This window comes from Rissa tridactyla, chromosome 5 (genome assembly GCF_028500815.1).
Source record: "Rissa tridactyla isolate bRisTri1 chromosome 5, bRisTri1.patW.cur.20221130, whole genome shotgun sequence".
NCBI classification, from domain to species: Eukaryota; Metazoa; Chordata; class Aves; order Charadriiformes; family Laridae; genus Rissa; species Rissa tridactyla.
Window position 1 is genome coordinate 39,313,136 of NC_071470.1, and position 12,528 is coordinate 39,325,663.

Genomic DNA, 12,528 nt, shown 5'->3' on the forward strand with positions numbered 1-12,528 from the left:
AGTGATGTGTAATCAGGAACAGGCCCTCCTCCTTCTGTCTCAGAGAATAGTTCCTGCTGTCTGTCCTTTTTTTAATGATAAATGTTTCCATGCCTTTGCATTACTCTCTGCTAAAGAATTTGCTGTTGTAAAGCAGGACTCCCAGTTGCTGAAGTGGGGCTTGAAGGACAAAATGTGCGGTCCCTTGCAGCTCACATAAGGCAAACAGCATGGCGTTTATGAAGAGAGGGGAGAATAGGGAATGGGTGCGATGAGATGCCATCCATCATCATAAGCTGCGTTTTTTTGGTCAGCAGTGCAACCATGACTTCATCTCCAAGTAGAAGCTGTCATCATTATCATCATCGGGGTCACGTACATTTGTATGAGTAGGGGGGGAGAGCACAGTGCAAACCACAGCGTTGTCTGGAAATGGGAGGTTTGGGGTTCTGCAAAAAGGATTGATTTTTGAAAGCAGAGCTGAGTTTATATTCAAAGGCAGGGAGTATTGAGCAGTGGTGGTCTTTCTGCCACCACAGCCTTTCCTGCATGGCTGTGGGTCTCCACTGAGAGGCCCAGAACGGCAAGAACCAAGCCGTGCCCAGAGGCAGGGAGATGGGCACACCAGTTCCCCCATTCAGCAGAAATCCCCACTCAAACACACAGAGCACAGCAGTTGGTATAAATAGTGCGCTTTAGGAAATAACTCATCTATTGTGGCTAATTTTCCTTTAAGCACACTTTAAATACACACTAGAGCATGGGGAAGGAGGTTTGAAGGCACTTTCTCTTACCCATCAGTGCAGTACTTGAGAGGCATTTACTGGGGTTCAGCTATACAAAAGGAAAAAATTCAATGTTAGAAAGCTTTTGTGCCTTGAAGTTGCTCATTAAGTATTCAGAGTGATAAGATCATAACTGTCAATAAAGTTGGCTTTTATTATTATAACTGCTTTTTATTATATCTGCTTCTTTGCATTTTCCCTAGAAGTTGATAAATCTGTTCATCCTTTTCTCCTCTTTAGGTTTAAGAAAAGCAATGTAGATTTGGGGAAATCAAGAAATGCCTATAGTTCTGCAATAGCCAGTTAAAAAGAATCCAACTACTGTACACTTTATCTTATTTTTTGTAATTTGGAAAAGAAAAAATAATCCATTTTCTCTGCTTCTTTCAAGGCTTTTCTTTTTTGGGTCATCCTCTCACTTTAAGTATCTCCAAATGTAGTCAATACTGGCCTTTCCAATTCAATTAAATCTTTTTGCCTTAGTGTTCTGATTTCCTGGTCAAAATTGGTGCATGTCGTATAAGGAGGTCAAATAGGTAACTTTGGAACAACAGTTTTCTCTGAAAATAGACGTACATCATTCCTCACCAGGTGTCGTGAGCACTGAACTGTGCAAAATACTTTGCACTGCTGTATTATCTTTCATCAAAGTACCCCTAAGTATTATATGAACTTTTAGTCTAGTTTTTTTGATTTGCTAGAGTTTTTCAGCTGCCGTTATGTTATGAACAAGGACAATAAGATACTTTTATTTTTTTTCCTTTACAGTTGTTTCCTGTCTTTGCTCCTGGTGGCAGCTGTGGTTTGGAAGATTAAACAAAGTTGCTGGGCATCGCGACGAAGAGAGGTTAAAATGACAAAATTGAATTCTATCTCTTAAATGACTTTTTTATAGTTGTTCCCATTTGTATTTATTCACATATGCATAGCATTAACCTTCAGTTAAGGATAAGCTCCACTAATCTATAAATGCTTCTGTTTGGGGATTTATAATAGTGTACTTTCGACTACAGTTTCAGTGACAAATGGTGCTATTTTAGTATCCTGATGCTGCAGTTTCCACGAAGCACAAAAAAATAGGGGTGAATGTCCTATGTTGCCAGAACTCAGGTTCTAGACAGCATAGGTACAAAAACCCCGCAAATTAGGAGGTTCTTTACATCTGTTTTGAAAGAGGAAGTTTCTGCACTGAAGCTCTGAACCACATTACCTCCCACTTTAATCTGTTAAAAAAAAAAAGGCTAATCCCCATTTTCAAAACAAAAGCTTATCTGAATGGTTTGGGGTTGTTCTGGCTTTTTTTTTCCTGGAACATAGTAACATAAGAGAAAGGTGAGAGAAGCCACCCACTATTTGAAAGCTGTAGTGTACTACTTAAAAAAGGAACTTTTAGTGCTAGAGCTTTCTCTTCTTCACCTAGACATGGACCATACTAGCTTCCCAACTTATTCTTGTTTGCAGCATATAAAAAAAATTGTGCTGTAAACCCCTCCAAATACCATTCCTCCTTGTTTATCCCTGATGCCTGTGTTTACTTTTTTTTTCCACCACCCTTTTTTCCCCGCTTCTCAAATGAAGCTATAATGTCACGTTACACCCTAAGCACGCAGGGTAGCTGAGGTAGGATCGCCAACATGTTCTCACTCAATAGCATAAAGAATGTGTACTTATTTCTAATTTTTAAGCATAAACGCAGAAGCGTGTAGTAGAGCTGTGTAGAGGAGCAAGTTCTGTGTGCTGCAAGGCAGACGACTGCAGGTTCCTGGGGTTTTCTTGCTGTGGTAAGCACTAAAACTGTGGAAGGCAGAGCCCTGTCAGAGGTTAGTCCAGGCTGTGCCTGGGATTATTTGTAGGAGCTTTTTCTTGTGCAATCTGTTTACTTGTGTGCAAAATGAGAGAAGCCAGACTTTATTCAAGTGAGTCCCTGTGTGCTTTCTGTATGTAGGTGTCTGTACATTGTCACCCAAGACCAGATATCCTTTCCTAGAGGAGTGAGGTGTGTTTCTCTTCTGCTTTTGGATTTTAGGGTTAAATCTGCCCATTCCTATAGATTTTCCTCTCAGCTGTCCTGCTGGTATGGAGCTCTTGGCAGCTGTAGGCACCCAGCCATGTAACTGTTCTATTCAAAAGTGTTTTATTCATACGGAGTAGTTGATCAAGAGTATTCTGGGGATTAATTTTTACAGTGATGAAATTCGGTGCTAGTGCCCATTTCTTGCATGTCTTCGAAGTAATCTGTATCTAGTTGTACTTTGCGGTGCAGTAGTGGGAATAGTAGAAATTTATTCAATCTGAGGGTCTCCTTATAATAAAGCGGGATGATGTCTGTTAACTCTTTTCCTCCTCTTCCTCTTTCTGCTTCAGATGTTTTTGCTCTTACTAGTGAACTCAAATGCGTAATATAATCAGTGGTTTTCAAACAGATAACCCTTAATCTTTGAAATAATTTAAGTCTTTGAGCTTTTCTGTATTCTCCGAAGGTAGATAAATTTTGACTAGGGTGGCTGGTTTTTTCCTTCTCACTTTCTTGGCAAGAAGGTAAGCTGGAATCAGCATAACATTCCCTGTTGGCTCCTGAGATTAAATGTTATCTAGGAATGTATAAGGAATATAGACTGAGAAGTAAATACTGCGCTTTGGAGCTCAGTTAAAATATTTTAGCAGTGGCCTAGACGAAAAATGTCTCTATAAATTACTTTTCAGGCTGATGCATGTTTTAAGGAAAACAGCTGGACTACTAGCAACGTATTGGCGTGTTTTAGTCTTAAATTCAGTTTACATATGCGGCTATTTGACGGGCAGTTCATCAGTGTGTTTGTTTCGTGGCAGATTCCTGTCTTTTGCTGTTATTTGTCTTGCTCCTTCTTTACATCTAGTGACTCTATCTTGCAGTTCATAGATCTCTGCTATTCCATTCCTCTTTTCTTAGAAATACTTGTAGAACTTGAGGAAACTCTTTTAAATCTTCACCGTGCCATTATTAAATGGCATTACATTAATATATTATAAATATATTTATATTATTATTAATATATTAATAAAGACTGTCTCCAGAAACAAAAGGCTGCCCAAAAATTCTCTTGACTTTCTAGTATTATCTATGGTGATTTTATAGCTTGCCAGGATTTTTTTATATGGACTCTCAATAAATCCTAGCAAGGCTCTCTTTAAACATTAGTAGTTAAAATAATGATTAATAGCAATTTGCTATACTGGAAGTTTTAAGTGTACACAAGCCTACCCCTCTGTTCTGAGGATGTTTCTGAAGCGTGTGATTTTTAGATTTGCCATTCTTCCTTTCTTTTGGAGGTGGCTGTTCTCTTTGGTTTTCTCCATTACCCTTAACAGGAGTCTTGGATCACAGAGTTTGCAGGCTGGACTGGGAAAAACAGATTTCATTTTACCGGTTTTTTTCTCTCTATAAACTGCTGACACAGTTGATGGAGACCACCTCCTCTACCTCCTTCCCCCATATTACAATTTAGAGGCTAGTTGAAAGGAGAGGTGATTAAGCAGCAGTGGCAGGACACCCAATTCAGACAGCATATTGTAAGCTTTAAGTTAATACATGCTGCAGCCCTGGAGGAATATATTTCTCTGGTTTGGGCTATGTTCGTAGAAGTAGTCAAGTTACAGTCGCCTGTCTCCCATGGGTTGTGCTGTGGTAATTCTGTGCTCGTTCTCTAATCTTAACCAAAAAATAAGTAAAATATAATGCAATCTGCAGGTAATTCCCAGCTATCAATCACTTCTGCTTCCAATATAAGCATTGCAAGTGCCTAACTTATCACAGTGCAGAGTGAAAAGCAGATAGCTGAAGCTTAATCTGAGATATGTATAGGGCAGGAAAAGGAGTGTGTTGAAAGGTCTAGTAGTCAAAATTATTTAGACAATATTGCTTGGAAAATGTGCTGGGAGAAGTTGCACAGCTGTGCTTGGTGTATCAGGTTAATGGAACAGAGAAGCATCATTTGCTAAACTAAATTTGCATTACTCCATACTGAGAAAGCAGTGTACCACAAATCCAAAATCTACATCAGGATCTTGTAAAATATATAGGATTCTCCTGACTTCTTTTTTCCCCTTTCTGCAGCTAATCCTCTTTGAGCAGCTGCTTGCACATGTCGGTGCTCATGTTCTTCAGCCTTCTGACTAAAGGGTCTTTTGGGTGTGCAAACATGGCGTATCAAATGTATAGTTGTTGGAAAATGAGTTTGGAGCACTGAGCAAAAGTTCAGGCCTTGCAGAGTATAAAACTTGACCTGAAGTAAAAATGGGAACGATTTGTGTCATATCAGGCATGGAGGAGATGGGATTGTAAATTGTGTGTTTATTCCCTCTCCAGTGAGCAGCAAGTTTAAGTATCTTCAGACATCTTAAAGAGGGAAAATGGAAATAAAAAGGAGGCTTTTATAGGAGGCTTAGGATGAGGTGAATGACATTAGGAAACAGGGATAGGAAACCTTTCTATCTTGTCTCTAGAAAATGACACGTTAAATGTATCAAGCTGGTAATAGAGAATAATGCACAAAATACGAGAGTGGCATTAGAAATTTAATATGCCCATCTGCTGTCATGAATTTTCTGTCCTATTGTTTCATTTTAGCATCCAGATCCTATTCTCTTCACCCTCAGTCTGCTGCTTCTCCTCCACTTTGAGCAAGAAATAGCTCCTCTTAACATTTCCAGCAAATGGAGCGTGGATAGTGATTTGGCCGACCCAGAGTAACTGTCTGCATGAGGGTCAGCTGGATCACTCTCCATGCCCCGTTGGGATGTGTTGGGAGCATCAGCACCAAGTGCATACGGAGATAACTAAATTTGTGTGTCTAGAGCCTAGTTAAACCCTTAACGTACATAAAATTGTCTACATTTCACCTCCTTTCTTGCCAAGACTGTCCAGGACTGAACTCCGTGTGCACTGCCCAACTTACTCAGGGTGGGTTTTGTGTGTTGATTTACTGCGGGGATTATCCTTTTCCTTCCTGACCTCGTTGCTGAAACCTCTTTCCCCTCCCAAGTGTATTCAGGATGTAGCAGTGCTGCTTTTTTCACTGGCACCTTCCACTGTAACATCCGTGAGCACTGAATACCGTTTAGGCAGGTGGATTTCTGTATTCACTTTTACAGCAAAGACTGTCCAAGGGATGTGTGCCGTGTGTTATTTATTGCCCTGCCTTCATTTTCTTCCCCTTCCCGCTCTCGCCTGTTAGTATTTCATTTATCTCTTATGTCTTCTCTCTTAGACTGTGATTTAGGGTATCCTTTGTCAAAGAAAGGGATTCAGGACTGGAGTGTTTTCAAACTGTAACTGTAGATCAGAATCTTCATTGCTGTGTAGAGTCTCCGGTGGTGTCTTGGAAGGATCTGGTATTGGCCTTATACAAGAATAGTAAAAGGTCAGGCTGCAAATGTTGCTAAATTTGGGCAGTCATGGGTCCTTTGGAGGGCTTGTAAGCAATTTTGCTGCTGTATTCTCCAAGCTCCCAGCAGTCGTTTGGCATGTGGACCTTCTTGTTTGATAGCACCATCCGTGCTATTCAGTCTCTGTCGGCTGAGAAGAAAATATTAACTTGTAGTTGGTTTAGTTTTTAGAGGAAACACAAATTGAAGGAGTGAGAAATCATGGCAAGCAGGTAACTTCTACGGAGGTCTAGATTACGTGGTCAACACGTAACCAAAACGTCGTCAGTTGTCTCGTCAGGGTGAAATGTAAACCTGTATATGTATTTTTTTTAAACAGTTAGGTAGGTTTACTTCCCAGAATGCCTGTTCCCTGGAAAATAGACTGAAATGTTGGTGGCCGTGGTGAATTAACTGTACATGAACTCCCAGTTCCTATGTTTATAAGTGGAGTGATAAAATAAGAGCATAGTGTTAGTATTGTGTTTAACCGGTTATTGGAATACTGTGTCCACTCTGATCTCCGCAATGTCTTGGGTGCTGCAGATGGCACAGAGCAATGCTGCAAGATGAATTTGTTATCTGGAAGATAAGCGAGAGACTAAAGCATCACAAATTACTCATTTTATCCAAGGAAGAACATACTGAGATTTGATGCTGTGAGTCTGTCTGTGAAAAGGAATCATAGAAGATTCATGATGAGATGAGGGTCTTCTAAACAATCAGCCAAAGGCATAACACCCAGTGTCTGCATCTGGGGGTAAAAAAAGTCAAAAGCTGTTTTGCTTTTCTCCTCTTTTTAATGGTGAGAGTAGCAATGCCAAAAATTTGATTTATTTTTTTTAGAAATATGGCTCTCGGATCAGAATTTGAATGCTTTTGGAAGGATCTTTTCTAGGTCAATCTGAGTCACATCCTTGTGGAAATCACATGGTGCGGTTCGGTGGCTCGTACTATGCAGGAGGTCAGATCAAATAACTGTAACTTTTTCCGCTACCCCTAAATTTAAAATCTATGAATGGGAACCACCTCATAGTGCCTGTAGGCTTTTTCCAAAATACAAATGCTGTGTGCTCTCTGCAGTGATCTATGTGGCTTTGGTCACCAACTGAAGGAAATTATAGCAGAAATGAGATGCCCTGAAGAGGAAAAACATCCCAAAATATTAATGTTGACAAGAGATTCCAGATCAGGGGGAAACTGATGGTCTGCTTTTGTTTAAACATGCTACTGTCACTTCTGTGCCTAATTGAGCTTGTCGCTGGTTGAGCTTGCAGATGGCCAGTTACAGCTGACCATTTGTAGCTTTAATATGTCCATGTAGGACACCATCATACCAGGTGTTGGTATCCAACCGAGCTCTTCTCATGTAGTCTTTAGTGGTGTTTCCACTGGAGAATTTAATTGGTTTTAGAATATCCCAAAAAAGAAATGTTGGCCAGTATTTGCAATGATGAAGCTAGACTATCGAGTCAGTCTGTTTAAAAAAAACAAACCCACAATTGCAGGTATATTGAAGCTGTTGTCATTTCAGACTCCCGGCTCTCTCTCTGATGATAGGAATCAGTGGTACAGGTATCTAATTTAGTTATTTGGAAAAATCAGGGAGAGAAGCAGTATTGTGTAATTATGCTAGAAGAGCTCTAGTCAATCAAAGGTGCACTCTGCTATTGTGTAATTATCTGGTATTGGTATATATTTTAGTCTGCATGGACTATATACTTCTGGTCTTTTAAAAAGAAATGATATCTTATTCTTCTTATTAAAGGTCAGGTTTTCTGTGCCCTCCTACGGGGCATGATTATGATGAATAACTTATCTTAATCAGCCCTGAATTAAATATCTTCTGTCATTTCAGCATGAGGCAACTTCCCAGCAGCTTTGCTTTCTGGTTTGTTATAGTTTTGAAGTGTGGAAATGCCTGTTGAGAAGCATTTGAACATTAATTCTCTCCTCCTCTCTCTTTCAACATAGCCTGCAAAGTCAGTTACAAAACTAATTAGCTAACATGAATATGTGCACTGCTCTAGGGGCTTAAAAACTTAATTTTCAGTGATGATGGAAGTGTCAGAGAAAATTGTTTGTTTGTTGACTTACGTGGTAGTTAATGTAATTGTAGCTAAATGCTTTAAATCACTTATTTCTGAGACAATGTGGCTCATGTTCGTGGAATATTTATATCTTATATGTTTGCTTCTTTGCTGATGCTCCTTTTTATTTTGGAGTAGGTAATTCCATTGACTTCTCCCCTTTCCCCCAAGGTCAACAAGTAACTATAAGGTAAAGCAAAGGTTCCCACACCAAGATATATATGTTACTTCAAAGTAACGCATAGTGCTGTCTGAGCACCCGTCATTGCTGGCCATGTAGACATGCAGCTCCATCTAGCTGCTGTTGCCACCACCTCTGGGAAGGACACCTTTTCCAAAGGCCCTTGGGAACCCCAGGAGGGTGGTGTCCCCTTCCCATGCTGGCTGGGAGCAACCTGCGAGTTGCAGTTTTGGCAGATGTCATTACGGGAGAGCTCTGGGACGAGTACTCAAGACAAGGTTTTCTAAGTTAGTCGTACAGGGGTGCCTGGAAATAGGTGGTTGATAGTTTATGTGCATAAGCAAATATGTGTCTGTGCACAAATGGGACGAGCCACCTTCTGAATTCACGTGAAGCTCTTACAGCAATTCAAGATGTGCAGGAATAAGCTCCAAATGCCTGTCTACCAGTGCAACCACTCTACCCAGTATGTTTTAGAAGGACAGGAGTGCTCTTCATCCTCTGACCTCAACAAAATCACTGTGACTTCAGTTAGCAAGTGATCAAGTTGGAGCTAATAAGACTTGCTGGGGGAATTTTCTTACCCTTTCCAGCAAGACCTTTAGATATTTGATTAGATTGTGTGGTTTATATGTTGTGCGGAGCCTTGGGGGGAACACGTAAGAGGACTGACACGCTTTAATAACTTTGCAGAACTGATGCTGTTTAAAAGACTGGTCAGGAAGAAGACGACAACTTTGTTGTTTCCTTATCACCTTCTGTTTAGCCTTGGTCCGAAGGGGGTGACTGGGGTTTCTGAATCCACATTGGAGAATAGCATCTTTACACTCTGCGTGGTAGAACTGCACACTTCAGCTTCATACAGGAAAATTCCAAATATTCTATTCTGTCCCCAAATCTTTTTTTTTTTTTTTCCTAAATGTCTTAAGAAGAGTACAAATCAGTTTGTTCCCTTATCTTCTTTATCTTTCTTCTCTTTCTGTGACGCTGGAACTACTACTTTCTTTAGACTCGCTGCTGTTTGTGAGGTCTCTGGGGTTTGGCCCATCGGACCAGTTAATCTTTGCAATACAGGCAGGGTAGTGGTTCAAAACACACAACTGATTTCAGTGTATTTTGTTTTTTAAAGTTGGTGGACGGCATGGAGAACACAGCACAGCTGCTGATTTTCCTTGTTTGTAACAGAGTGGAGCTTGATTTTTTTCGTGGTGGTACAGAAACATGGCAGTAGAGACCCGGTTCAGAAGCAGGAGCCTTATTGTAGCCTCAGCTTTAGAGCACCATCCCAAACTCATTGCAGACTCAAAGGTTGTAATACGAATCCTCAAAGGATGACCTTTAATTGTACTTTTCGCATCAAAGTAAAGGAACATGTAGCTTGTTCTGTTGAAGTATCTTCAGTAAAAGTTCCTCTAAAACCAAAATGTTATCTCCTGAGGATAAAACAACAAGCTATAGGTCCAGAAGGATCTGAATTGCAGAAATACTTTGAGGGATTAGGTTTACAGATTTCCTGGAAAAAAAAAACAACAACTGTTGATAAGACTATTGCTCTTTTCTGGCTCCCCTTTTTAAAGTTCACCTTGTTCAACTGTAGACTGGTGTAATGGTACCAGACATTCCTGCTGATACCCTCCCTGAATACGTCCAGTCTGCTGGAAATAACTTTGCTCCCTTTCCTGCTTGCTTCTCTTTTACTCTACCTTAAAATGAAAGCTCATCCGTGCCTGTTGTTCACTTAGCGTAGCCATGTTTTTTTTCCTCGAGTTTCTACTTTTTTCCTTTTCGTCTCTGTTGAAAATGGCGATGAAATACTCATGTAAAAACTTGAGTTTATTACAAGTTCCAGATAGCTCTTTTTGCTTAGCTTTTTTTTTAAAGCCATTCTTTATAAGGAGCAAATAAGATCCAAAATGTGTGGCTTTCTTCTGGCAAAACTGACATCCTTTCATGGCTGAAAATATCAGAGTCCCGTCCCAAAAGGTACTGTAGCCCTGTGCTCATAAAAGAGACTCTGCAGGGGGCAATTGCTGAGATGGATGGTAGCAGGATGGTTATACAGAGACCGGTGACTGCTTTATTATCGTGAATAAAATGTTCAGGCTTTTCTTGTCAGAAAACACAGCATAGGTTATATTAGTCAATTAACCTGGTAACCCGAATAGCTGTTTTTCTTCCGTGTGAGAGCCTGTGCTACTGCATGAAAAGGTTTTCCTCCATTCCTCTGGCGGTTTTTCTCCCATCAGTAACACACTCTTCATTTTGGATTATCCATTACTCAACGTGTTTGACTTCAAAGAATCACTGGTTTAAAACACTACATTTGTGCACCATTCGCTCCTGGATCTGCACCTCTAGTCCTGGGCACTATGAGATGAGCAACCTCGGTGGTCCCCCGTCCTCCCTGCTGTTTTTCTCCTCCACCGCAGACCTTCTGTCGAGCTTGTTTATTGTCAGGTTCTCTTAGTGCCTCGTTGCACCAAAACCTTCAGGCATTGTTTCAACCCTGCCCATTCTGCAATTGCTTTAACTTCTTTTTTTTTTTTTTTTTTTTTGTTTTGGAGTTTTTCAACTGGTAGTGGAAAGAAACCCCAAACCAATGCAAATGAAAGTTGTGCAGGTTCTCACAGTTTGCAGTTACTTAAATATTAAAGGCCAATGGTGTGTTCCAACACACACTTTTTGATGTGTTTTTATTGTAAGCCTGTCAAACATTTTGCCTTTAAAATCCTCTTCAGACCTAAGTGATTTAAAATATTCCCAGGTTGTCCTATTAATTGTGTGATCTAGAAACCAAAGCTTTACTTGAAAGAGTACTGAGGTTCATTATTTTAAATCTCAGAAAGCCAATCACAGGGAGTGAGGGTAAGCCAAGTTCTGGGGTATCCTGATATTAACTGCTGTTGATTTCTAATTACATGCTCAACATCTTGGCTAGGGAAATGCCACAATTTCACCCTTACAACATAATACAATCTTTTAATTAAAATTTTGACACACCAAACAAATATCGAAGGATATATACGTGCACAGGTTAAACATGCACAGTGCATGCCTTGGGGGAAAGAGTGACGTTCTGGTTACAGAGCAATTATTTCTCAAATGTATTCTTAATTTGAGGTGAGAATTGGTTTTATAGTGTGACTTGTGCTACACCAGAAGCTGGTGTTAGGAAAAGGATGTTCTGCCTAAGGCATTTCCTGCTTTGGTTGCAGCTTGGACTTTTGGTTTTACCTGGTTTGGCCACCGTTATGCGGAGAGTCAGATGGCTTTGGGACAACCCCAGAAGCGATGGCTTTCCTTGGCCAGTTCAGCAAATGAAGGCAGTAATACCGCTGTTGGCATTGCTTTTCCCATTGCTCGTGTTGTAGCACTCAAGAGGCATCTCTGCCTTCACAGCGCTGCTCAGGGGTTTATTTCTTGAAGCTACTATTGACTTCAGTAGGAGTCGTGTTGTCAAATTGCACATTTTCTGGAGTAAACTAAACTTCCTTCAAAGAGCTAATAGCTTTTAGTTTGTAAGTCTCTTGGACATCTTCATCAGGACAGCTTGTTCTTTGATTTTATAGCCATTAAACAAAGCGCTTTATGATAGCTGAAGGGGACAATTGCAGGAACAACAACCCAGCAATCTGTTTCACACTTGCTTTAGTCTGCAATCTGCTGGTGTGCTTTAAATATTCGAAAACTCCTCGTGTTCTTTTACCCAAGTGTGAGTTACACACAAGTTTGCTTGCAAATGCTTAGTACAGCTCCATTTGTGTGAATTTGTTGGGTTTTTTTGCTTTGTGACAGTATCTACAATCTGCTCCAAAATGCCTATTTTTTTTAACCTTTTTTTTTTTTTTTCTTTCAGGAGGTAAGCAAAATTTTGCCACTTGCCTTCTATGGCAGTGAAATTTTGTATTTTTTTTTTTTTAATGAGACTGAGAACCATACAAGCTTATATACCCCCCCAAGCTTAGTTGCATCGCCCATCATGCCTTCCTGCCACCTTGCCTGAGCCCCAATCTTACAGAGACAGCCTTCCAGTTTTCTGCACAAAAAACCCCCACCCAAAACTAAAAGATACCATGGCAAAGAGAAGCCC

At 40.3% G+C, this 12,528-nt stretch overlaps 1 protein-coding gene across 1 annotated transcript in view; it reads left to right on the forward strand.

The window, feature by feature from the left end:
- Positions 1-12,528, forward strand: part of ATRN (attractin) — a 162,824-nt gene that overhangs the window by 133,981 nt on the left and 16,315 nt on the right. The window contains exon 26 of the mRNA XM_054204306.1: positions 1,533-1,611. Within this exon, the coding sequence (XP_054060281.1) occupies positions 1,533-1,611 (79 nt within the window). The remainder of the gene's footprint in view (positions 1-1,532; positions 1,612-12,528) is intronic.